Source organism: Lepus europaeus, chromosome 8 (assembly GCF_033115175.1).
Source record: "Lepus europaeus isolate LE1 chromosome 8, mLepTim1.pri, whole genome shotgun sequence".
NCBI lineage: Eukaryota > Metazoa > Chordata > Mammalia > Lagomorpha > Leporidae > Lepus > Lepus europaeus.
This window is the reverse complement of record NC_084834.1, coordinates 107,772,122-107,799,489: the sequence shown is the minus strand read 5'-3', so window position 1 is coordinate 107,799,489 and position 27,368 is coordinate 107,772,122. Positions and strand designations below refer to the sequence as shown.

Genomic DNA, 27,368 nt, shown 5'->3' with positions numbered 1-27,368 from the left:
AGAGAAGAAGAAAAAGAAGGAGGAGGAGGAGGGAAGAAGGGGAGAAGAAGGAGGAGGAGGAGAAACATAAATGGTGGTCAACATATATGGGATACCATCAAAAGACGATTACTTACTCTTAGGAGTTCTTAAAGGTATGGATAAAAATGGCCTACACAATTTCTCCATTTGAAGAAAAATGCATATATCCTAATACAGGGAGCTCATAGATCCCCAAATAGGCACAATCAAAAAATATATTCACCACAACACATTAAGTCAAATTTCTAAATCTAAAACATAAAGAGAGCATTCTAAAATTTGCCATTGGGAAATGTCCTTATCACTTGAGAGGAATTTACATCAGACTGATAGCAGATTTCTCAACAGAAATCCTAAAAGCCAAGAGAGAATGAAAAGATATAATCCAGATCCTAGAAAAAACAAACAATAATAACAACAAAAAAATAATCCCTGCCAACCCTGAATACTTTACCCAGTGAAGCTGTCATTAATAAAAAAGTAAATTGGGGGCTGTGAATGTGGCATAGCAGGTAAAGCCACTTCCTGCATCCCATATGATTCTAATTTGAGAACTGGTAGCTTCACCTCTAGTCCAGTTCCCTGTTAGTGGTCTGTGAAAATCAGCAGAAGATGGCCCAAGTGTTTGGGCCCCTGCTACTAGTGATCAAGCTGTTTCCTGGCTTTGGCCTTGCTCAACCCTGGCCATTGCTTCCATTTGGGGAATATACAAGCAGATGGAAGATCTCACTCTAGCTCTTGTTCCTTCTGTAACTCTGACTTTTCAAAATAAATAAATAAATACATAAATAATAAATCTTTTTAAAAAGAAGGTAAAATAAAGACCTTCCAAGACAAGCCAAAATAAAAGAATTTTTCACCACCCAGCCAGCCTTACAAATGATACTTAAGAATGTACCACACATAGAAAGAGAAAGAGAATCAACATCTTGAAAAAAATAATATGAAGGCAGAAGCTCTCCTAGTAAAAGATAAAAGGATACTGAAAACAACAACAACAACGACAATAACAAAGCAGTATTTAAGGGAAAATCCTGGGATCAATCATTAACAATCAGTAATAACTTGCAATGTATATGGACTAATTCTCCTATTGCAAGATATACACTTACTCAATAGATAAAAAAATAAGATCCATGTATATGTTGCCTACAAGTAACCCACTTCAACAATAAAGTTAGGCACAAACTGAAAGTAAAATGACATAAAAAGAAATTCCATGCACATGGAAATAAAAAATGAGCAGGAGTGGCAATAATCATATCAAACAAAATAGTCTTTAGGACAAAGACTCTTAGGAGACAAAAGATCATTATGGTAGTGATTAAAAGAACAATTCAACAAGAAGATGTGACCACAGTAAATGTATATGCACCCAATTCCAGGGCACCCAGTTTTTTAAAACTAATGTTAATTGATCTAAAGATATAAATTCCAACACAGTAATAATGGATGCTTCTACACCTAAATTTCATCAGTGGACAAATCAATCAGATAGAAAAATTTAACAAAGAAATAACAGATATAATTACATTATAGACCAAAAGGAACTAATACATATTTGCAGGACATTTTTATGCTACAGCTGCAGAATACACATCTTTTCATCAGTGCATGGACCACTTTCTAGGAACGACCATATACCATGCCATAAAACAAGCCTCAACAAATTAAAAAAAACTGAAATCATGTCATGTATATTTTCTGGCTCTAGGGAATGAAACTGGAAATTAATGAATGAACAGTTGGTGATAGAATAAATCAAAGGGCCATTAAAATTTATTAAAACAAATGAAAATGAAAACACAATATATCAAAACTTATGGGATACAGCAAAAACCCTGTTAAGATGAAAGTTTGTGGCAATTACTGTGTACATCAAAAATTGGAAATGTATCAAATAAATCATCTAACAATGTATCTCAAGGTTCTAAAAAAAAAAAGAACAAACCAAATATAAAATTGGTAGGCAGAAAGAAATAATAAAAATTTGATACAAAGTGGAAATAATCAAAAATAACTGTACAAGACATAAACATAATAAAGAGCTGTAAAAATTATTTGATGAACCTTTGGCCCAACTAACCAAAAAGAAAATGGGGGAAGACTCAAATTAACAAAATCAGAGAGGAAAAAGGAGGTGTCACAACTGATACCACAGAAATACAAATAATAATTAGGATTATTACATCTTTATACCAACAAATTTGAAAATATAGAAGAAATGGATAGATTTCTGAACATATATAATTTACTTAAATTGAGGCATGAAGACATAGGAAATCTGAAGAGACCAATAATCAAGACATAGACCTATAACCAAGATTGAGATTAAATAGGTAATTAAGAGCATCCCAAGGAAAAAATCCCAGGACTGGATGCTTCACTGCTGAATTCTACCAAACCTATAAGGAAGAACTAATCCCAATTCTTCATAAAATATTCCAAACAATTAAAAGAAAGGGAAACCCTCCAACTCAGTGTATGAGACCAACGTTACCTTAATTCCAAAACTGGAGAAAGATGTTACAACAACAACAAAACAGAACTTTAGAACAATGTCCCAATGAACATACCTTCAAGTCCTACGCAAATACTATCCAGAGCAAGTTGGTTTTATCCAAGGGATGCATAGATGTCTCAATATATGCAAGAAAATAATCATGATACATCATATTAACACAATGAAGGATAAAACCTATATGAAATTCTGAGTTGATGCAGGGTAAAATTTGTAAAATACAACATTCTTTGTGATTAAAAAGAAAACTTTTGAAAATTGAGTATAGAAGGAAAACACCAAAACATAATCAAAGCAATATATGACAAACCCACAATCAGCATCATATTGAATGGAAGCATTTCCACTAAGATCCAGAACCACCCTAGGATGCTCAATATAGTTCTGGAAGTTTTAGCCAGAGCCATTAAGCAAGAAAAAAATCAAAAGGCTAAATTTGGAAAGGAGGAAGTAAAATTATCCCAGTTTGCAGATGACCCTTATGTAGAGTATCCAAAAGACTCTACTAGGAAACAATTAAAACACATATGAGAATGCAACCAAGTTGCAGGATATAAAATCAACATGCAAAAACCAACATCTTCCCAGCCTGCTTCCTGCCAACTTTTGAGGGAACCATCTCCTAACCCCGGTATCAGCCTGCACACTCTTCCTACCCCTGCTCTGCATCCCTGAACCAGCCTAACCAGGGTCTTGCTATAGGAAATCTGGCTTACATTTCAGGACAACTTTTACAGCTAATACACAAATCTGTAGACACTGTCTAAGGTAGTTATGGACAACTGACAGGCCTTGGGAAATATAGTGATAGAACAAGGAGGAGCATGTGCCCTGATTAGTGGAATCTGCCATCTCTATTCTAATAGTAGTATGTTTACCGAAAAAGACATTAAAAATCTCTACACTCATGCTAAATGGTATTTCAATCAGCAAAAGAATAGCCTATCACTACCCACTATCTGGGAATCAATAAAATACCCTTCCCATCTTGAAAGGCACTCCACTTGCAATCTGTTTTCTTTCAGTTTTGCTCATACTCATTGATTAACATGTGTGTTTCAGAATTGCACAACTTCTGAAATATTGATGACCATACAGGGAACACAGCTATCGATGGTGACTGAAAATTCTCCAGCACAGGAAGTGGATTCATTAGATGACATAGGAAAAGATTTCTGGACCCAAGACAGGCAGGGCCTGAGTCCATGATCAGCAGGAAGTAGACACAGAAGATGTGATGAGTCTGTATCCTTAAGCATCTCCTTAAGACTAAGGGTGAGAAATCTTTGAGGGAAGAATGATGTGGGAAAAGTCAGGAAGATAGATAAATTAAGTTCATGAGTTGAAGTCCACACCTCTCCCACCCCATGTAATCCTATCAACACACCTGTCAATCACATGACCCCTTCCAAGGATATGCATGCCCTCAGCTGAGACCTGGGAGCAGTACTATGTAACCACTTCACTTTTCTAAGCTCATTAGAAGCCTGGTAAAGGGGAGGGATGTCTCAGTATCCCTCTCTGTGGACTCGACCTGCGAGGTCCACACTGCCAGGATGGTGGGGCAATGGTGTTCTTCCACAAGAAGCACCTGAGACCAGTTGTGGTGACCATGTCTGCTTTATTAACGACCAAGCATACCTCTTAAAGGGCAGGCAGAGGGGCATAGCTAATTCACAGCAACACTAATTCTATAGGCTAGAGCAGATATTGGCGCTGCTATGCTTCCCCAGTCAGGTTGAAGGTCATGTAGCTAGGGTAGCTTTCCAGGTGGGCTGAATCAGCCAGGGCCACACCTGGGAGTTGTTAACCTGAGTGGCAATTATGGGGCCCTTTAACAGTGAGCAGGGTAGGGAAAATGTTTCTGGGGCTCTTGAGGCCTGTCAATAATCAGGCTAACTTCCTGCATTGGCAGTCTCCCAGCAAGGAACAGGATCACCCAAACCTCTCCCTCACTCTCTCCTCTGGGCTTCTAGGGAGCAGAGAATGGAAGTCCCTCTACCCTTCCTGGCCAACTCTCCCCAGATAAATCCCTCATGTGCCTGTGTATTCTTCTCACTCTATAAATAAACCTTATCATGTTGCATGTCCTGTTTGTGCCTGTACTTAGAATTCTTCTCTAAGTAAAAGACAAGGGTCTGGAGCAGGAATTGAGACCCAGTCTACACCACAGCACTAAAAGTACCAAAGTTTAGAATCAGACATATTTATTTCTTCTACTTTTACGGAATTTGCATTTAGCAGTTACACCTAGATGACTTAAGATGAGGATCTTTATCTGAGTTAAGATCAAAATTACATTGATATGAAATTCTACTACTTTTTTATAGAACTCTAACTGGATATCAGTGACATAAACCAGAGATTGCAAAATCCACCTTGAGGGCTCTAACAAGAACTGATTACTACTAGTTATTTCATCCCATCTGTTAAACCAAGTCACAAAACAGGTTTGACAAGTTACAAAGCAGTTTTTAAGGCAGTGATCTTCCTAGATTCAAAATAGAGAAATTCCTTTAAATCCAATATCCAGTTACAGCTGAACCAAGTTTTCATGTATGAGATTTTATTTACCAAAGACATCCTTTTAGATTTTAAATTTGATTTGAGTCTACTTTATTTTCTATTAATGTTAAATTCAGATATATTTACATCTACAACCTTTGAACTTTTTGTTAGTCTTTTTAAATTTCTTTATATTTCAGAACTTTTAAATTTACAAAAGGAAAATTATAGAACTATACAAAGACTTTCCATTTACTTCACACCCAGCTTTCCCTATCATTAATCTCTTGTGTTACTATTTTTGTTACAAACCACAAATTACCCCCAATTTCCTCTATTGTTTTAATCCAAAAAACTTCTAGCTCTTCCAATCCTCCCAGCCCTGGAAATCACCACTGTATGTTCATATGTTCATATGGAGAGTTTTTTCCCCTTAGTTTCCATATTTGAGGGAGAACATGTGGTATTTGCTTTTTCCTCTTCTTTCTCTTAAAATTATCTCCTCTAATTCCTCTACTTCTTTTCATTTTGTTGAAGATGACAGAATTTCATTCTTTTTAAGATGAAAAATATTTCCTTGTGTGTATTTGCTGCATTTTACTTATCCATTCATCTGATAAGGTGCAACTTGGTTGATTCCATATCTTGGCTTTTGTCTACCAGGCTTCTATAAAGATCCCGTTATCTCTTGGATACAAGGATTTCATGTACTGGGATTGTTGGGTCATATGGCAATTCTATTTCTAGTTTGTAGAGATATCTCTATACTGTTTATTTTAGTAGCTATACAAATTTACATTTACCCCAACAGGGTATGACTTCCCCGTTCTCCAGATCCTTGCCAGTATTTGTAACTCTGTCTTTCTGGTACTAGCCATTTGGACAGGGGGGATATGATGTCTCATTGTGGTTTGGACCTGGTTTTTGTCTGATGTCTAGTAATATTTAGCATGTATTCATGTATTTCTTAAATGGTTTATCCATGCTCTTTCTTCATTTCATAGCTGGATTTGTTGTTTTTTGGTTGTTCAGATTTTTGAGTTCCTCCTATATTCTGGATATTCATCTTTTGTCAGATAAGTAGCTTGCAAGTATTTTCTCCATTTCTCTTGCTCGTTCCTTCTCTCTTTGGTTATTTTCTTTATTGTAGAGAAGCTTCTGTGTTTCATATAATCTCAGTTGGCTTGTTTTACTTTTGTCCTGTACTTTATTTTCATTTTGCCAACCTATTGTGTTTCTTTCTCCATTCTTTACTGACTTTTTCTAAAACACCATTTTCATTTAATTTTCACATAGTTTATTATACATAATACATTTAAAAATGTTCTCTATGTGTTGTTCTGTCTATATGAAAATAATGATAGTGGTAAGATGCTCAAGTGATGGCAGTTGTAGTAAGCAATACATATTTTTTAACACTACTTCTTTTAGAATATGGAAACATGGAGCAAGTGTGATGCAACACATTAAGTTTTCACTTGCGATGCCTCAACCTATTGAGTCCTGATTTGAGTCCTGGTTGCTCCTCTTCTTATCCAGTTCCCTGCTAATGCATGTGGGAAAGCAGCAGAAGATGGCCCAAGCACATGGGGCCCCTGCCACTCAGATTGAGTTCCTGGCTCTTGACTTCAGCAAGACCCAGCTATCCTTGTGTTCTCTCTCTCTCTCTCTCTGTTTCTCTCGTGTGTGTGTCTTTCTCTCCCTCTATTTTTATAATGCTGCCTTTCAAATAATAACTAAATAAATATTTTTTCTAAAGGTTTATTTATTTATTTGAATGACAGAGTTACAGAGAGGCAGAGACAGAGGGAGAGAAAGAGAAGTTTTCCATCTGTTGGTTCACTCCTCAAATGGCTGCAACAGCCAGAGAGGGGTCGATCCAAAGCCAGGAGCCAGGAGCTTCTTCTGGGTCTCCTATGTAGGTGCAGGGACCCACGGACTTGGGCCAACATCTACTGCTGTCCCAGGCCATGGCAGAAAGGTAAATTAGAAATGGAGCAGCTAGGATTTAAACTGGTGCCCAAATGGGATGCAGGCCGTGGATTTACTTGCTATACCACAGCTCCAACCCTAAATAAACCTTTATATTTAATATTTCTTTTCTCAAAATCGAAGCTTTTGTGCTTCAAAAGACAACAGCAAGTGATTTAAAACACACATACACACGCACAATTTAGGGATACATTTGCAAGCCATTATCCTGAGGATACAAGTTCACAGTATAAAAAGTATTCCTGTAATTCTTACAACTCAATGATGAAAAGTCAGAGAACCAACTAAAAATGATAAGGATTTTGAATAGACATTTCGTTGAAAAATATATACAGTTGACTAACAAGTAGATGAAAGAAGCTCAACAATTTAGCATTAAGAGAAATGCAAACTGAGACTACAATTAGGTACCATTTCACACCCTGTAACAAACGATTGCAAATGTTGGCAATCAGACAACTTAAAACCATCAACTATTGCCAGTGTGAATGTAAAAGTGATTATAAATGTGCAAGGACATTGAAAAACAGTTTGGCAGTTCCTTATATACAGGAATTTGCTCTATGATTCTTTAATATCATCCCCAAAACAAATAAAAACATATTCATGCACTAGTGTGTATATCAATCTTTGGGACATCATACCTCATCATAGCAAGAATGGGTAGTAAAGCAAAATGCTCATTAGCTGATTAAAGAATTACTGAAATATAGTGTATTCATAACATAGCATGTTATCCAAAATTAAAAATGAATGAAAAGTAGTATGCATATATAATACAATGTGGAAGGCACTCAAAAAATATTGTGCTTAGACAAACCAGTTGTTAAAGACAACATAGAGGCTGGCACTGTGGCACAGTGGGTTAAAGCCATGATCTGCAGTGCCATCATCCCACATGGGCGCCAGTTCATGCCCCGTCTGCTCCACTTCCAATCCAGCTCCCTGCTAATGCATCTTGGAAAGCAACAGAGGGTGGCCCAAGTCCTTGGGCACCTGCACCCATGTGAGAGACCCAGAAGAATTCTCTGGCTCCAGGCTTCAGATTGGCACAGCTCTAGCCATTGTGGCCATTTGGAGAGTGAACCAGCAAACAGAAGACCTCTATCTCTACCTCTCTCTGTAACTATGTCTTTCAAATAAGTAGAATAAATCTTTTTTAAAAAGCAATATAATGTGCAATTCCATTTACATAAATTTCTAGAACAAGCATATATGTATATACTAGTAGTTTCTGCAGGGAGCATAGGGAGTGACTTCCAAGGGGTATGACATTTCATTTTTGGATGATGAAAATATCCTAAAATTAGGCCGGCGCCGTGGCTCAACAGGCTAATCCTCCGCCTTGCGGCGCCGGCACACCGGGTTCTAGTCCCGGTCGGGGCACCGATCCTGTCCCGGTTGCCCCTCTTCCAGGCCAGCTCTCTGCTGTGGCCAGGGAGTGCAGTGGAGGATGGCCCAAGTGCTTGGGCCCTGCACCCCATGGGAAACCAGGAGAAGCACCTGGCTCCTGCCACCAGATCAGCGCAGTGCGCCGGCCGCAGTGCGCTACCGCGGCGGCCATTGGAGGGTGAACCAACGGCAAAAGGAAGACCTTTCTCTCTGTCTCTCTCTCACTGTCCACTCTGCCTGTCAAAAAAAAAAAAAATATCCTAAAATTAGGCTATCATGACAAAGTCATAGTACTGTAAACATGCTAAATACATTAGATTACATTTAGGTGAGTTTTATGGGATATAAATTATATCTCATAAAAAATTTAAAGGAATTATAATAATAACAAATTATATCACTCACAAAAATATATTTTAGAAATTTTACATATATTATTCAAATATTTTACATTTCTTTCAGTTCATCATTTTTCCATTTGTTCCGTCGTATTTTTTAAAGTTTCTTTACAATTAGCTGTATGTATTTAATTTTTTGTGTAGAAAATTGTTGCACTAATTGGCTACCCACTAAATCTATAAAGAAATGATATAACACTGAAATAACTATTTGAATATAAAAACAAATTTTGTCAGGATTATTGGTCCTTAGTTTACATTTTCTCTGTTTTTGTCTGGCTTTGGTATCTGAGTAATAGTGCCCTCCTGATTATATTTGTCAAATGTCTATTCTTTTTTATTTTGTTGGAATAACAAGAATAATTGGAATTGGTTACCCTTTAAGTGATTTCAGCGATTAAGTCATCGGTTCTGGATCTTTTTTGTTTGAAGACCTGCACTTCCTGCTTCAATCTCATTTGTCATTATTGGTCCCTTTGGATGTTTCTATTTTTTCTTGACTTGATATAGGTAGATTATCTGTGCCTAGGGACTTGTCAATTGTTTTGAAGTTGTCCAATTTCTTTGTGTATAATTGTTCATATCAGTTTCTTATGACACTCTGTATTTCTGTGCTAATTGCAATGCCACTATTTTATCTCTAACTTTATCGGTTCACATAATATTTTTCCTTTTTTATTTTACCTCATGTTTTTGTGTTTGTTCATCTTCTCACAAAACCAACTCTATTTCACTGATTTTTGTCTTTGTTTATATTATAATCTTTATTACTGGTTCCTTATAATAATTTGGGGTTTTATTTCTTTTTGTTCCTCTGGATGCTGAAGGTGCATAATTTGGATGTTAATTTGAAATTGTTCTCTTTTATGTATAGCATCACAATTAACAATGGTCAAAATATGGACTCACTAAGGTGCCCAACAAAATATAAATAGATTAAGAAAATATGATTTTATATATACACATATATAGTAATCTTATTCATCTGTAAAAATAACAAAATCCCATTAATTGCAGCAACTTGGATGGACTGGCAAGAAGATATCAGCATGGCTACTATTTTTATATACAATACAGGGCTATGGCGATAAAATTGATAAATTGATGGTGGTGAGAAGGACTTAATGTGAAAGAAAAGCATTCTTATAAGTCTCACTTCAGTTGTTAGTACCTCTGTTGTCAGTAAAGTGAAAACAGGAGGGAAAAATAACTGGGAAGGCGAGATGAAAATGAGACACACTCATTACTTAATGATTCGTTAAATTCTAGGGAAAGATTGAGGAATGAGGACTATGAAAACAGAAAGCAGATGTGTTCTCCCTGTACCCAGGAATGAACAAGTTTGTCCTATTCAGCACTTTGCCCAAACTTGAAGGGGTCTATTCCTTCTTTTTCTTTTTTCCTGTCTTTCCAAACTGTTGGCAGCAAAACAACAAGCATTTTGTGACAAAGATTATAACAGCTGCCACACAAGCCAGCAGGAACCCGATCACATCCAAAGAGTGGGCCTGGAACCAGCTGAGGTCATGGACTGCTGGCCGAAGGTGCTTGGCTCCCTTGTGGCGCATGACATACTCGATCCAGAAGACTGCTCGATCCAGGGGCTTCATGGGCTGATCATGGTGAATCCTCGATAACTTCATGGCATTCTCTTTATAGCTGGAAGTGCGAACAGAGACAGAAAGTAGAGCATTCTTATCTTTGTTTTAATTAAAGATAGGTACATGAAATCTGTTGTAAAGCCAAAAGCTTATGAAAGTAAAGATAAATTCTTGGAGCTACATGAACTTTGCTGACTGCCTATCATTAACATATATGGTGAAGAGACTGACAAACAGCACATAAGGGTACTTCAAATGATCTGTGGAAAAATTGAACCAAATACAGTTTTATTTTCATTCAGAAAAAGCTTTGAAATCTGCACTTATTTTTATAGGCTATTCATTTTTTCACAAACTTTTGAGGATCCCTTGTATATCTAGTTTTCTCCTCTTACAATCAAGGAAATGAATATAGAGGCACAAATGTAGGAAACTCATTGTCAATTTGTGCCTTTTTTTCATAAAGTAACTTAGTCACTGAATGAGCTACAGTTTTCAAGCCCAAGATTGTGAATTATTCAGTATTGTGGGAAAATGCTTCATAAAAAATCCCATAACCCTGGTCTTGAATGCTTCCTGGTACAGCTAATATCATAGTCAATATTAGAACCTTTCAAATCAGCAGTACTTACGATGGGTCGTTGATCACTGTCTTCAAGGCACTGAGCAAGTCTGCACTTGTCATTGTGTGCAGGCTCAACTCTACAGCTGCTCCTTTGGCTCTCATGTGAGCAATGTTGTCAGGCTGATCACCAAACAAGGGAACTCCTACCATGGGGACCCCATGGTAAATTGCTTCATAGATCCCATTAATTCCACCATGAGTGATGAAAGCTTTGGTTTTGGGATGACCTAGTTTGGGGAGCAGAGCACAATTGAGTGAAGATTGCATCATCATTTGTAAAAATATTTTAGAAAAGCAGAAGGGAAAACTAATGATAACTCGGTGAAGAAGGCAGTGTATTCTATCTAAGGTGATTATCTGGGGCATTGCTACCGCAGAAAATGGCATCTTTTTTAATAGCAGTCAGTTTTGGCATTGCTCAAAACTCTGAATGTAAATATTACAATGCATTAATTTAGGAAAAAAATGATCAGTTCTTTAATTATATATACGTCAAAATTTGAGATACTTTGAGAAACGTCTACAATTGTTAACTGTTCGTTGAATTTTATTCACAGTGTCCCTTGTCCAGGTGCATACTTTTACTTTCCCATAGTCTTACCAAGAAGATCATTCTGGGGCATCCAATCATAGACTCGAGTATTTGCACCTAATGTAGCTGGTTTCTTTCCTTTGAATTTCCATAAAACCTGTAATTCACCAGTAACAATTAAATAACAGCATTTTAAAGCTGTAGAAATTGTTATAAGATAAATATTCCACTCTGTGAATATTCCACTCAGTTGAGAGAGGAGTATTTTGGAGCACAGTGTAATGTGTAAGAAACCGTAGTACTATTTACAATTACCATTTTAAATCATTTACATTTATATTCTGTCTATTTGAAAAGTAGCTGGGTCCGGGGAAGAGGAGAAGAAAGAGAGAGAGAGAGAGAGAGAGAGAGAGAGAGAGAGAGAAATTGAGAGATCTTTTATTTACTGGTTCATTCTCCAAAGCATAAAATAGCCTGGGCTGGAATAGCCTGAAGCCATAAGCCAGTAATTCAATCTGGTTCCCCCATATAGATGGCAGGGCCCCAGGTACTTTAGCCATCATCTGTTGCATGCACTATGCATTAACAGGAACCTGAAATCATAAGCAGAGCTGGGAAGAGAATCCAAGCTCTTCTCTACAGGATGTCACATTTTCAAGTAGTATCTTTGCTGCTGTGCCAAATTCCAACTCATATACTCATCTTCTTAAAAGGTTGTTGTATAGTTTCTTTCAAATGTATTGTTGGGGCCCCCACTGTGGGGCAGTGGGTTAACGCCCTGGCCTGAAGTGCCAGCATCCTATATGGGCACCGGTTCAACATCCAGCTGCTCCAATTCTGATCCAGTTCTCTGATGTTGCCTGGGAAAGCAGTAGAAGATGGCCCAAGTGTGTGGTCCCATGCACCCAAGTGGGAGACCCGTAAGAGGCTCTTGGCTTCTGGCTTTGGAATGGCACAGCTCTGGCCATTGTGGACAACTGGGGAACAAACCAGCAGATGGAAGACCTCTTTCTCTCTTTCTCTGCCTCTCCTCTCTCTGTGTAACTCTGACTTTCAAATAAAATAAATAAATCTTTAAAAAAATAAATAAATGTATTGTTACCAGTGCTTTATTAATAATTGAAAGTATCCAGGAATGAGATTAATAATAAAGAATTGGAAAAGCAAGCATTACTATCTAATCAGTCTTCATATACAAATTATATGGATGCATGGCTTCTGTGTAAATGTGAATCACTGGGCCATCATAGCTCTGTCTTCACATATATCTTTCTCACAAGTATAACTTACTCTAGCTTTCCTGTGTGCTTTTTGGATGATTTTCTGTCTACTCTTTTCTCATCCTGTTTCTTTTTCTCCTTTCTTTAGTTTTTTATGAAGAACAAACAGGAAAGGGAGGTAAGGAGGGTGCCCAGAAGGTTACTCATATTCACTTTACAATGGGGCATGTTGTTTAGTTTTGTACTTCTGCTACATTAAATATTTTTTGCTTTGTGGAAGTCTTTAGAAAGAATCTTTCATTTGAATAGGAAGAATCGCAGAATATCTTATAACCTAAAAATTGGTAGGCTGTAATATAAAATATGGTTCCTTTTCCCTTTAGAAAAAAAATAATTAATTAGAAAAACTGCAAAAATCTAACAATCTACTTATATGCCCACCACATATGTGGAGGGGTGGAGATATTCTGCAGAATCATAGCCATCTCTATTTGTCATATCAATTTCCTCTTTCCTTTGTCCTTAGAAGCTAAAATGCTTCAGAATTTTTTGGAGTAATCAGAACAGGCCTTAATATTTCAAATTCTAAAATGTTCAGTGGGGCTCAGCATATTTATTTTTATTTTATTACAAACAAATGACAGTGAAGAGCAGTGTTTCCATAGTAAAGGCAAGGCTCAGTGAGCAAGTAAACAATTGTGCCTAAAACTGTTGTGACAATATTTCACAGATTTTTACTTGATACTGATATCTTTCATGCTAAGCGGAAAATGAGACTCGGGTTTCAAATGGAAAGGCACACTTGGAAGCAGGGCTTTGCTGACCTTCTGTGGAATCTGAGCCAGGGCAGAAGCAATGAGGTCAGCCTTTTCTTCAGGTAAATTATCAACTACAGAACCCAGAGAAAACACCACGACGCCATCTTCACCTGAGCTCTGGACAAACTCTTCCATTTCCTGTAGAGAAAAAATATTCTGTGTATTACAAAAGTGCAATAGCACAGAGAATAATATAGAATTCATTTACACTATCATCATCAAGATTGATATATTTAGACTGAATCTATTTTCTGACATGCACAGCCATTTCTGATGTGTATGTCAAACATCTCCCTTACATTTTTTATTACCAGAATAGACATGTTACAAAATGATCACACAGAAATATCACATAAGAATATAACTTCTCCATGTTTAATAGAAACCAAGTTTTGAAAAGCAATGTTTTGAAAACTGAGCAAAATCATCTTAAAAAAGCAGATAAAACTGTGTGTCTGCATAAGGCTCCTAAAAAGCCATTTAAATATAATCAACAATTTAAATATAATCAACATCACTGTGCTGTCTTGTTTAAATTTAATATTTTCTGTATTTTAAAGTTTTTATATTTTCTCATGCATGCATGTGTGCATGTGTGTGTTTGCATAAAAATGAACATGAGAGGGTAAAATAATTTATCACCACAAATTAATTAGAGGTCCATGGGAATTGTGACTTACTTGTCTTTCTTTTTTTTTTTTTTTTTGACAGGCAGAGTCAGACAGTGAGAAAGAGACAGAGAGAAAGGTCTTCCCTCTGCTGATTCACTCCCCAAATTGCCACCTTGGCCAGTGCTGCACCGATCTGAAGCCAGGAGCCAGGTGCCTCCTCCTGGTCTCCCATGCAGGTGCAGGGCCCAAGCACTTGGGCCATCCTCCACGGCCTTCCCGGGCAACAGCAGAGAGCTGGACTGGAGGAGGAGCAACCGGGGCAGAATCTGGCGCCCCAACCAGGACTAGAACCCAGGGTGCCGGCGCCACAGGCGGAGGATTAGCGTAGTGAACCATGGTGCCAGCCTGACTTATTTGTCTTTCTGGATCTCTAGTTAGAGAATAGCGAATGATGTCATCTTTTGATTGGGGTTGGTTTGTAACTACGACTTTTCTGGTATGAAATAGGTTGTTCTTAAGCCAAAAATGGAACTTCATTATCAATACTTGTCTTACTATGAAAAGAAATCTATCACTCTCCCAAAAATTCTATTGAACTTGCAATATTCCTTAATGTGTTGTGCTCTTATTCCCATAAGATAAGAAATTAGGGTTTCTCCTTACTCTCTGTTGATAGTTGAAAACAACATTCTTACTAATAATGAATATGATGAGTTTGTTAGTTGTAAGTTATTGTGGCATCTGTTTTATAATTCACACCAGAATCAGTTTTTTATCAACACTGACACAATTTCAAATCCTCTGCCTCTTCTAGTTCTTCAACATGTTTGATTTTGATACCTGCTTTATATCATTGACTCCCTGAACACCAAATTCCATATTACAGCCAGATCAACAGACTTGGTTGACTGTTCTGCCCTCATACTTCGTAGGAACTGTGGTGTTGTGCTGCAGTGACCACTTCTCATTCACACAGTGACTCAACGGAACTCATGCTGCCTGCTCTTGAACCCAACAATCACAATCATCCACTGCAAACCTACAAAAGTAATGTCCAGCTTCCCAATAAACGTGTTTTTTTTTTTTGTTTTTTTTTTTTTGTTTTTTTTTGCAGATACCCTAGTCTATCTTCTGTGCCGCATCAGCTCTTCAAATTTGCTTGCTGTGGTAAGATCACCACTTCCCTGTGACTCCACGGGGCACCTTGACTGCTTTTCTCTGCAAACTGTAGTTCATAAACTGCTTCTGTTATTGCATGGGTTTTGTTGACTTGGCTCCTTGTTTTTCACTTGATCAGTTCATATGCCCTAAACTTTGTCCTGGTCAGTTTGCTTTGGAGTGGCTCTACTGGTAGGAAGGAAAGGGACACTGGGCAGAAAACAGACACAGAGGCATCTGCTACTTTAAAGAAGTTTATACAGGGACAGGCAGATGGTCACAGCTGCACAATCATGCATTAGGCCATGCACCAGGTCTAAAAGTATCCTGTGAAATGTACATTGTAACCATCTACAACTAAATATCCTTGAGTCCACTCAGGTAAGAGCTAGAGTTTATAGCCAACCTGGATGACAGAGATCTCAAGTTCAAGGTAAAAAAAAGAAAAAAAGAGAGAGAGAAATTTTCTTTATTCATTTTGCTTCTCAATACAGTTTTTTCCAATATCCATGGCATCACACTTTTTTTTTTTCTGAAGACTTGTGAATAACTCTAGTCTTGTTTTTCATTTCAAAAGAATCCTGCCACTAGGCTGAGAAAGAATTGATTTAACTTTTGGATCTCCCATGTCCATGAACTCTACTCCATGCTGACAACTTTCATGCTTTGTGTTGCTTTTGCCTGAGATTGAGACCGTACATTATCCAAGTGATTTCTAGAGAACTTCACCTGAAATTTCCTCATACTCTTCTCTTGCATGGTCATAAGACAGTATGCATTATATTAATTTGAAACATATTTTACCTCTACATATGTTCTATTTCAACATAACCTAACACATATTAAGCACTCAAAATGGAAATCAAGGGGTCCTGAATGATTTTCTTTCAACATCTCCCCTCCTTCCTTCCTGGAAAATGCACCACAAAGTCTGGAGAAGCCTGTTATCTTGCTACCATCATGATAAATGTCCTTGTTCCTAACCCAAATATGCCTGTGAAAAGGAGTAGAGCAGTCTCCTTAATGATCCTCATAGCCCTAATTTTCTGTAACTCCAATACATTAGCAACACATCAGTCACATCGATACATTAAAATTTACCTTGATCTCTTCATACACTCCAAGTCCGTCAAAGCAACACCTAAAAGACTTTTTTTTAGCAACCATAAGTCCCTTGAGACATAGAAAATGAATATGAAGTGAAAACTGAAGTTGTTCATCATATCGTCTGTGTTAATAGGGCTGCACTTACTTCATGGAAAATCAAGTATCATATCATGAATCACCCAAAATCCCTCTAAGTGATAATGCTACCTTGGGCAAAGGTTTGGCGGGTTTGCAATGCAGTCCTCCAACAAATTCAATATTAGGCAAGTATGGACGAGGAAATTCAAAATCCCAGTATGTTCTGATTAACCAAATTTCAGCTTTTGCCAGAGTTTCACATAATGTGGTGGGTCTTCCTGGAAGAAACAAGTAACTGTTCAGTGGAGGGAATTGACCCATAATTTAAAAGGAAAAATTAGACCACTCATTCCCTGGTAAGGTACTGAGGGAAAGGCAGGTTATGTCCTCCTCTTCCAATCCGTTGTCCTGCTCATATGCATCCTGGGAGGAAGCAGATGGTGGCTGAACTATTTGCATTCTTGGGAGACCAGATGGAATCCTTGGTTCCTGGCTTAGCACTGACCCAACCCTGGATGCTTTGGCATTTGGGAAGTGAACGAGTACATTGAAGTTTCTCTCTCTCTCTCTTTTTCAAATAAAGTAACTAAATAATTTTAAATGTTTAAAAATTAATGATAAATGAATTCATTGGTCGTTTTTCCTTTATGAGTGAATTGTTGATGATTGATTTCTCAGACATTATCATCACCAAGTCACACGTCAAATGTTTGCAGTCTGTAGTCTGAGACTTATCATTGAAGAATCCCACCAATATCAGTCCACATAACCTCCTATATGGTATCCCATCTCTCCAATTAATGGGTCACTATTATATGGTAAGATAACCCCAACTGGGGCCGGCGCCGTGGCTCAATAGGCTAATCCTCCGCCTTGCGGCGCCGGCACACCGGGTTCTAGTCCTGGTCGGGGCACCAGATCCTGTCCCTGTTTCCCCTCTTCCAGGCCAGCTCTCTGCTATGGCCTGGGAGTGCAGTGGCCCAAGTGCTCGGGTCCTGTACCCCATGGGAGACCAGGAGAAGCACCTAGCTCCTGCCTTCGGATCAGCGAGATGCGCCAGCTGCGGCAGCCATTGGAGGGTGAACCAATGGCAAAAGGAAGTCCTTTCTCTCTGTCTCTCTCACTGTCCACTCTGCCTGTCAAAAAAAAAAAAAACAAAAAACAAAAAACACCCCAACTGATCTATACCCATGGATGAACCCTCTTTTAGGTATGTGGCACACATGTACATACTTAACTATGAAACACCGACTTTATTATTACCTTCAAACAACAAAATTTTAGAAAAGGACATATTTGAAATGTGTTAATCATGATTTTAAGCAAAAGGATGAGTAATTTTAAATAAATAAATCTATAATTTCTATCTAAAAATCATGTTTTGCAACTAATAGAATGTGGAAGAGTTCATTTTATTTCAGGAATTCTAAGGAAAATTGGTTGTTATGTACACCCATGTTAGAAAGTCCATTTTCAGCCTGGCACCACAGCTCACTAGGCTAATCCTCTGCCTCCGGCGCTGGCACCCGGATTCTATTCCCAGTTGGGGTGCCAGATCCTGTCCCCGTTGCTCCTCTTCAAGTCCAGCTCTCTGCTATGGCTCAAGAAGGGAGTGAAGTATGGCCCAAGTGCTTGGGCCTTGCACCCGCATGGGAGACCAGGAAGAATCACCTGGCTCTTGGCTTCGGATCGGCGCAGAGCGCCGGCCTTAGTGGCCATTTAGGGGATGAACCAACGGAAGGAAGACCTTTCTCTCTCTCTCTCACTGTCTAACTCTGACTGTCAAAAAAAAAAAAAAGAAATTCCATTTTCAGAGTCTTCATGTTTTCATTTTTAAGTTATATCCAAATTCATCAAGTCCCAGATCTTTACAATCATAAGGAGTCTTTATTGAAGATAGTCATTTAAAAATCACCAGAAGATAGATTAGAGCCATCTTTACACTTCTATGCAAACATATTCACTTTGTCTAGATTCTTTATTTCCCGTGTCTTATGCTGCCCGGATTGCCAATCTATTGATGATTATAGTCTCTATGGCATTATACTTTAAATAGACAAATATGCAAAGTAATATGTCTTATTTGAAATGTTGTACATGAAGAGTTATGGGGAAAATACTTGATAGAAACTGATTATTGTTTCTTTTCTTTGAGTTATATTATCTACTTACAATTGATTCATATCTACAGTAGGTAATTTTATAAATTCCATGATAGCTACTAAGTTATTCATTTTTAGACACCAAATAAATGTCATTATCAAACAATACAATTATTTCAATCTGTCCAAGTGGGAAGATAAGTAAAGATTTCTTGGGAGTTGCCTGAATGATTAGTTAGAACAAACTTTGGTTGTGGAGAGAGAACCTGTGACCCCGCTCTTGTTCTTTTATAACACCTCTGCTCTGTTCTCAGTTTGAATCTTTCAATGGGACTTCAAACATAATCCTATTTTGAAAACTATTCCAGTTACCTATTTATAGTTCTGTATTTTTTTTAGTTATTTGGATTTTATTTATTTTTAATTTAATGACTATTAATTGTGGTAAAATACACAAAAATTGGCTATCTTAACCATTTTGGTTTATTTTGTTTAATTTTTATTTTAATTAGTTTTAATAGATTTAACGTGCTTTTAGATATAATTCTAAGAACTTCATGACTGCCCTTTCTCTCTCTCTCTTCCCCCTCTCTCCCTCCACAACTCCCCTCTTCTGCCTATCTTTTTTTTTTTTTTTAGTATTTGAGAGAACATATTTTAAATTTACTTTACAGAAAAAAGGCTTAATACTTCACTGAGTAAGAAGTTTAACAAATAAAAAGCAAAAAGACCCTAGCTTAGTGGGAATATAGGCAACTGCTATAAACAAAATTGAATGGAAAAAAAGACCCCTGACAGTACACGTGGGGTCAGGAATCTTGTTTTACTGTCCTGCACCTGCATGAAGCCTCGAGTGCTTCATTCACCTAGATAGAGCTTACTGATTGTTCAGTCAATCAGTAAGAGAAAAACAGTGCATGTGGGTTCATATCATGTCTATCCACAGGAACTGTTGAAGTGAATTGCTTTGAACTTTGCTCTGTGAAGCAATGTACATACTATGATTCAGTAAATTAAATTACTATTTTTAGGATCACATATGATCTTTTGTGGTCTCTGCCCATGACTCTGCACTTTTTTTTTTTTTTTTGACAGGCAGATTTAGACAGTGAGAGAGAGACAGAGACAGAGAGAAAGGTCTTCCTTCCCTTAGTTCACCCCCCAAATGGCCACTATGGCTGGCACACTGTGCTGATCCAAAGCCAGGAGCCAGGTGCTTCTCCTGGTCTCCCATGTCGGTGCAGGGCTCAAGCACTTGGGCCATCCTCCACTGCCTTCCCGGGCCACAGCAGAGAGCTGGACTGGAAGAGGAGCAACGGGACAGAATCCGGCGCCCCGAAAGGGACTAGAACCTCGTGTGCCAGCGCCGCAGGCAGAGGATTAGCCAAATGAGCCATGGCGCTGGACCTCTGCACTTCTTGAATACCCTTGGAGAGGTAGCCTAACTCATTGACTTGTGGATCATAACTGAATGCATGAAAATTGCAACAATGCAACATCATATTCTGGAAGACAAGAAAAGGGATTAAAAATAAGTCAAATTATGGTATAATGGTGAAGGAAAAATCCATTATATTTTATGCCACAAGACAAAAGTTCTAAAGAGTTTTTTTTAATTTATACAAGACACAATTCCTAAATAGTTTTCTGATTAATTTCTCAGATTTAATGTGTTCAGTATACAAGAAGTTAAAGCATCCAGGACATGTTTCAGTATAAGAATGATGACCAAAACTGGAATGATGACCAAAAATATATACAACAGACTTTGTAAAGATTCTTAAAAAATATATATAAGAAAGAAGAATAGTGAGTACCTATTACTGTAATATAAATAGTATAACTTTTAAAATGATTATTAGTGATTCTCAAAAATATATGGTGTACTTGGCAGGCGCCATGGCTCATTTGGTTAATCCTCCGCCTGCGGCACGGGCATCCCATATGGACGCCAGGTTCTAGTCCCTGTTGCTCCTCTTCCAGTCCAACTCTCTGCTGTGGCTCAGGAGGGCAGTGCTTGGGCCCCTGTACCCACATGGGAGACCAGGAAGCGGCACCTGGCTCCTGGCTTTGGATCAATGCAGCACCGGCTGTGGCGGCCATTTGGGGAGTGAACCAGTGGAGGAAAGACCTTTCTCTCTGTCTCTCTCACTATCTATAACTCTACCTGTTTTTAATGTATATATATATATATATATATATATATATATATGGTGTACTTTCATACGATTTCAAGAAAATGCCAAAATCTCTTTGTTAAGGCCTATCATAGTTTACAAAAATAAAAAATAAAATTTAGTTTTATCTTTAGAAAGGAAAGCCATTATTTTCTATAATTTGAAAATTCATAAATGATATTCTCTATAGGACATGCAATCTCTATATTTCTTGTCATCGTTAATTTAAAATGAAGAGTCTCTTACCTAATGCTTCACTATAAAACTGTCTCCAAAAGTGAAAGTCACCGTCTTGAATCCAGAAGTTAAAGACAACCAAAAGTATTGCATTTTTCACTCTTTCCAGAAAAGTCATCCTGTCTGTTAGCCCCACCATAGTCACAGGGACATACGAAGGTGGAGATGGAAGTTTCCCACAGTTTCTCTCCATATTGCCTCCTATGGAAACCCTAAGAGTGATTACAAAGGGGACTGCAAGCAACTCAGCCACCAGCTCTCCACAGGGTGTCACAGGGTCGATAAGCATTACATCATAGTTGGTTTCCTGCAGCTTCTTCATGAGTGTCTGGTTGTAGACGATACTCTCACAGAAAAGTTTAAAATCTTCATTCAGTCTGCTAAAGAAGTCTCTCAGTTTTATTACTGATTTCCAGGGTGACAGCAGTGGTGAGACATTAAGAGCTAGGTTCTGAAATTCTGCATTTTTCTTCTCAGCATTCTCTTTGTCAAATGGCATATCAACCATCTCAAACTTCAGCGCAGAAGGCTTCCAGTGATCAATGAGAAGAGTATGGGGATGAGTGAGCACTGTTACCTCATGGCCCCGCTCTGCGAGTTCCTCTAGAATGACCTTGATATTAAGCCAGTGGCTCATGTCACAAGGCCACACCAGCACCTTCCCACAGAAGCCACAGCCAGCACAGCAGAGTTGCAGCAGCAGGATTGAGGAAACCCACTTCACAGACACCATCGTGCAGCTGCTCACACGGCCCTTCAGAGGACAAGTTTGAAGAGCACAAAGAGTTGGAGTGCCAATTTAAAAACAGAAGAAATTAAAAATTAAATTTGAAAGGGAAAAGGTCATGTTATTTTCATGTTTATTGAGGAAATCAAATACAAAGTGCTTTCATTATCTAGATAGCTAATACGGGAAACAACAATAAAAAAAAAAAACTTAGTTAATGTTTTACATACAGAAACACACATCCAACACATTGATTCCATGTGAAGTCCAAGGTATCCGGTGCTTTGGGAGAACACATATTTTACATACTTACCTTTGTGATCTACTTGCTAATTTGCTTTTTACTTTTTTATTTTTTTAAGATTTTTATTTATTTATTGAAAGACAGAGCTACAGAGAGAGGTAGAGACAGAGAGAGAGGTCTTCCATCCGCTCGTTCACGTCCCAGATGGCCACAAAGTCCAGAGCTGTGCCGATCCAAAGCCAGGAGCTAGGAGCTTCTTCCAGGTCTCCCACGTGGGTTCAGGGGCCCAAGGACCTGGGCCATCTTCTACTGCTTTCCCAGGCTACAGCAGAGAGCTGGACTGCAAGAGGAGCAGCCGGTACTCGAACTGGCGCCCATATGGGATGCCAATACTTCAGGCCAGGGCATTAACCCGCTGCGCCACAGTGCTGGCCCAGCTAATTTACTTTTAATACCTTCATATTTCCTATAGGTAAAATTTTGATGGGTGTCATATGATTAGTGGAAAGCATTCAGGATTCCAGAAAACAAGCATAATTACTTTTTCAGAAAACTAGGAAAACTTTAGTAAATCAAGTGACTTAGGAAGTGAAGTGAAAACTTTGGTAAGATTTTGACAGACTTTTGTGAAAGGAAGTATGTCATAATGCATAGAAGCACAAAAAAATCACAGAAATTTGGAAAACAATTCATTGATATGTATCACGAAATATACTGAGGGCAAGATATTAGAAAAGAGTGCAATTTTGAAGAAGACTTAACATAGTCTTTGGTGACAAACTATCCATTTAAATTTTAATTGAAAGACAAAAATTGTTTATTCAAGTTTTAGGGAAGGACAGGCACAAGTACAAGCCTTTGCTTTAGTAAGCAATTCTGGCAGTTAGCCATAGATTGGCAAATAAAGTCAAGATTTTATAAATAGATGTTAAAAATTGTACATTAGTTACACATCATAGCATCATAATAGTTTGACACATGGATTGAGAATCGTGGCCTAAACATGGATTTCTAATAGTACACATAAGGAAATATATAGAGAACATGATGTAATTCTAATTACAGAAACCAGATGGGCATAGAGCAATAATAAATAGCTCTCAGAAACTAAATTGTAGCAATTTAATTATTTTTACCTACATAATGTTCAAAGATACATTTGAACTTTCCCATCACATAGTTATATAAAATTGAAATGCACCATTTTGAAATGAGTAAGATTTCTTAAAATTTCAGAAAGTGCCCTAATTTCATCTGTCTCCTCAATTATATATTAAATGTGGAAATTAAAACTTAAGTCTCAAAATTAATTTTGAAAACCATTAAAAAATTAGAATCTTTAATGTAATGATTAAAGTAGTAAAAATTAGATTCCAATATGAATATTTGCTCTTAATTAGTGCTTTTCCTTAATTTTTGCCACATATTGAGTATCCTTTATACAAAAAGCCTGGGATTAGCAGTGGTTCAGATTGTAAGTTTTGACAGATTTTGGAATAATGGAATATAAGTAATAGGATATTTTGGGGATGGGACTCAAGTCTAAACACAAACTAATTTATATTTCATATGCATATTACATACCTAGCTCAAAGTTAATTGTATATAATATCTGTAAATAATTTTGTTCCTGAAATGGTTTCATGGAACAGAATTTTCCACTGTTGTATCATATTGGTATTCAATATATTCAAGATTTTGCAGCATTGAAGATTGAAGTTTTCAGAACTGTTCAAAGACCAAGATGGTGAATAACCCAACACTGTAGGAAAATATGCAAGAAAAATTCCCTACATATATCCTATAGTGTCTAATTAGTTCATGATAGCAGGCGCAGGATTTGGGTAATCTAGAGTATTGAGTCATTTTACAAGGTCTGAGATATGGACAGTGTGATCATTCTTCCTCTGCAAACGTTTGTATATTTGTGATGGAAAGGACAATGTCTTTATCAACAATAGCAAGAGTGGTTGTATGTACTAATAATTTAAGAAGTGTCTGAGTGTTACAGGTAAAACATTGAGAAGAAAGACAACCTCAGTTGTTTGTCTCACATGAAAGAATTTCTCCATGGACAAAGTAGTGAGCAAAACAAGATTTCTGTAAGTCAAAAGCCTTCTGCTACAAGTCCAGAAGGGGAGCTCCAAGAGAGGCAGACTTGAGAAACTGTGATGGTTAATCTTTTATGCACATTTTGGGGGGGGGGGGATTAAAAAAACAGAACAGCAGCTAATAATCAGGTCAGAGGGTCGAGATATGTTGTGGCACAGTGGGTAAAACCACCGCCTGTGAAGCTGGCATCTTTTATGGGTGCCAATTCAAGTCCCACTGCTCCACTTCTGATCCAGCTCCCTGCTAATGCTCCTGGAAAAACAGTGAGGGGTGGCCAAGTTGGGCTACTACATACCCATGAGAAGAGAGAGAGAAGAAACTCCTGGCTCCTGGCTTTGGATCAGTTCAGCTGCAACTATTGCAGCTATTTGGGGAGTGAACCAGTGGGTGCAAGTTCTCTCTCTGTGTCTCCTTTCTCTCTCTGTAACTCAACATTTCAAATAAATAAATCATTTAAAAAAAAAAGACAGAATGTAGAAGAAAGAGAGAGAGGAAGGGAGGGAGAGAGAGAGAGATCTTCCTTTTGCTGATTCACTCCGTAAGTGGCCACTACAGCCAAGGCTAGTCCAAACTCTAGGAGCCCAGAACTCCATCTAGGCCTCCCAGACAGGTGGCAGGGGCCCAAGCACCTGAGTGAGCCTCTGCTGCCTTTCCAGGCGCATTAACAGGGAACTGGGTCAGAAGTGGAGCAGCTTGGAAACAAACTGACACTCTGAAATGAGATGCTAGAGTTACAGGTGCATCTTGCACCACACCACTGTACCCTCATGTTAAGTTTTGCTAAAGCTTCTATAAACATTCCCAGCTCCTGAACTGGAGATTAGATTTCTTTAAAATCCTTAATGTTATTATTTATACATGCTTATATTGATATAAATAACTTTACTCTATTTTTGGTAGGAGTATAAAATAGAAACCAGGATGACTCTTCAGGATGGGCTTGAGCCAAGTATTGAGTAATTTTTAATTGTAAGTAAATATTACTGCCATCTTTGTCTTGAAACCTTGGTACAAAGGACTTTGAGCAGATAATTACACAGACTTTTGAACACATAGCCTAATATAGATTGTTTTTGCTACAAAAGCTCCAAAAATTCCATCTGAGTTCACTTTCTTCCTTGCTCCTGAATGGCAATCTTGAGAAAAATGAATGGAATGTTGTATATGCACTTCAAATTTACTGTGATGGAAAATAATTGTCTGGGGCCGGCATTGTGTCTCAGTGGGTTAAAGCCCCAATCTGCAGTGCCAGCATCCCATATGGGCACCAGTTCTAGTCCCAGCTGCTCCTCTTCTGATCCAGCTCTCTGCTGTGGCCTGGGAAAACCATGGAAGACTGCCCAAGTCCTTGGGCCCCTACACCACTTGGGAGACCCAGAAGAAGCTCCTGGCTCCTGGCTTCAGATCGGCGCAGCCCTAGCCATTGCAGCCATCTGGGGAGTGAACCATCGGATGGAAGACCTCTCTCTCTCCCTCTTTTTCTCTCTCTTTGCCTCTCTGTGTTACTCTGAATTTCAAATAAATAAATAAATCTTTTAAAAAAAGAAAATAATTGTCTTAGATAACCTGAGAAAGTTTAAGATGTCTACACAAAGTCAGGGAAAATACTGAAAAAGTAAGAAAAAAGTGACCTAATATCCACTTACAGATAAAATATCAGATCAAGAATGGAATCAGAAATAATATCTAATCTGAAGAAGAGGAAATGTTAAGTATGACAAGAATGAGAAAATAATTAATAAAATTTTTAAAATCAGATTATAAAACAAGACAAGATATTAGGGTGGGTGTTGGGCTCAGCAGCTTAAGCCACTGCTTGGGATACCGCATCTCATATTGGACTACCAGTTTGATTCCCAAGCTACTCCATTTCCAATGCTCCCTGTTGATACACACAGGAGGGGAGATGATCATGCACAAATTGTTGGGCTCTTCCCATCCACAAGAAAGTCAGATGGAGATCTGGGCTTCTGGCTTCAACCTTGTCCATTCTCAGCTGTTGTGAGCACTTGGGGAGTGAACTAGTACATGGAAAGAAAAAGCTTCCCTCTCTGTCTCAATCTCTCCCCCTCTCTCTGTCACTTTTCCTTTCAAGTAAATGCATACATACATACAAATCTAAAATGAAATAAAGTCAAGAAAATAAGGAGGTATTGGATGTTGAAGTAAAATGTTAAAAACTCTTTAAAAATTACTAAAGAAATTAGAAAGAGCAAACAATATTTATCAATAAATTAATTTACTAATGTGTGGACTAGTTGAAACAATCAGTGAGTTAAGAATAGTAAAAACTGGCCGGCGCCATGGCTCACTAGGCTAATCCTCCGCCTTGCGGCGCCAGCACACCGGGTTCTAGTCCCGGTTGCCCCTCTTCCAGGCCAGCTCTCTGCTGTGGCCAGGGAGTGCAGTGGAGGATGGCCCAAGTGCTTGGGCCCTGCACCCCATGGGAGACCAGGAGAAGCACCTGGCTCCTGCCATTTTTTTTTTTTTGAAATTAAGGCAATATTTATTCAGTTTCCTTGTAATCACATCACCTAAGGTATATGTGGTGGCTGTTTGGCAAGGATACGATCTCTTTTAAGGCCTCTTATGGTTGGCTTTTAGCTCCGAAGTACATCATAGTTGGTGTGAATGTGAGAGAGCCTACTTGTGGCACAGGCTCTTATTCACGACCAATGCACTCCTGCCTCACTATGGGCTGAGCGAACTCAATCCCTGCTCCTGGGGCAGGGCACAGCCGGGGTGGCAGCTGCTCGGACGGTCACCTGCTGGGCCGTGGCCAGGCCAAGTGCGCGTGGGGCCCAGTGGACTCCTTGTTCTCCTCAGGCTGTGTTCTGAATGATGACTGCGATACCCTGGCTGCCTCCAATGCACGCTGAGCCAACGGCGTATTTTCCACCTCGACGCCTTAATTCATGCACCAGGTGCGCAGTGATTCTTGTACCAGATCCGCCCAAAGGGTGCCCCAAAGCGATGGCTCCTCCATTCACATTGGTTTTGCTTGGGTCAAGATCCAAACTCTTCTGAACAGCCAGGTACTGGCCGCGCCTACCGCGGCGGCCATTGGAGGGTGAACCAACGGCAAAGGAAGACCTTTCTCTCTGTCTCTCTCTCACTGTCCACTCTGCCTGTCAAAAATTAAAAAAAAAAGAATAGTAAAAATTCATTAGAATAACTAGAATATAATAAA

At 38.4% G+C, this 27,368-nt stretch overlaps 1 protein-coding gene across 1 annotated transcript; it reads right to left on the bottom strand.

Annotated features, from left to right (window-relative positions):
• Nucleotides 1-5,088: 5,088 nt before the first annotated feature.
• Nucleotides 5,089-21,853, bottom strand: LOC133765129 (UDP-glucuronosyltransferase 2A3-like). The gene is made up of 6 exons (XM_062198749.1): nucleotides 21,105-21,853; nucleotides 16,709-16,857; nucleotides 13,632-13,763; nucleotides 11,657-11,744; nucleotides 11,063-11,282; nucleotides 5,089-10,488 (listed from the first exon to the last, which is right to left on the bottom strand). Exons 1-6 carry the CDS (start codon nucleotides 21,826-21,828, stop codon nucleotides 10,209-10,211), a joined length of 1,593 nt encoding a protein of 530 aa, XP_062054733.1. The 5' UTR covers nucleotides 21,829-21,853; the 3' UTR covers nucleotides 5,089-10,208.
• Nucleotides 21,854-27,368: the final 5,515 nt, after the last annotated feature.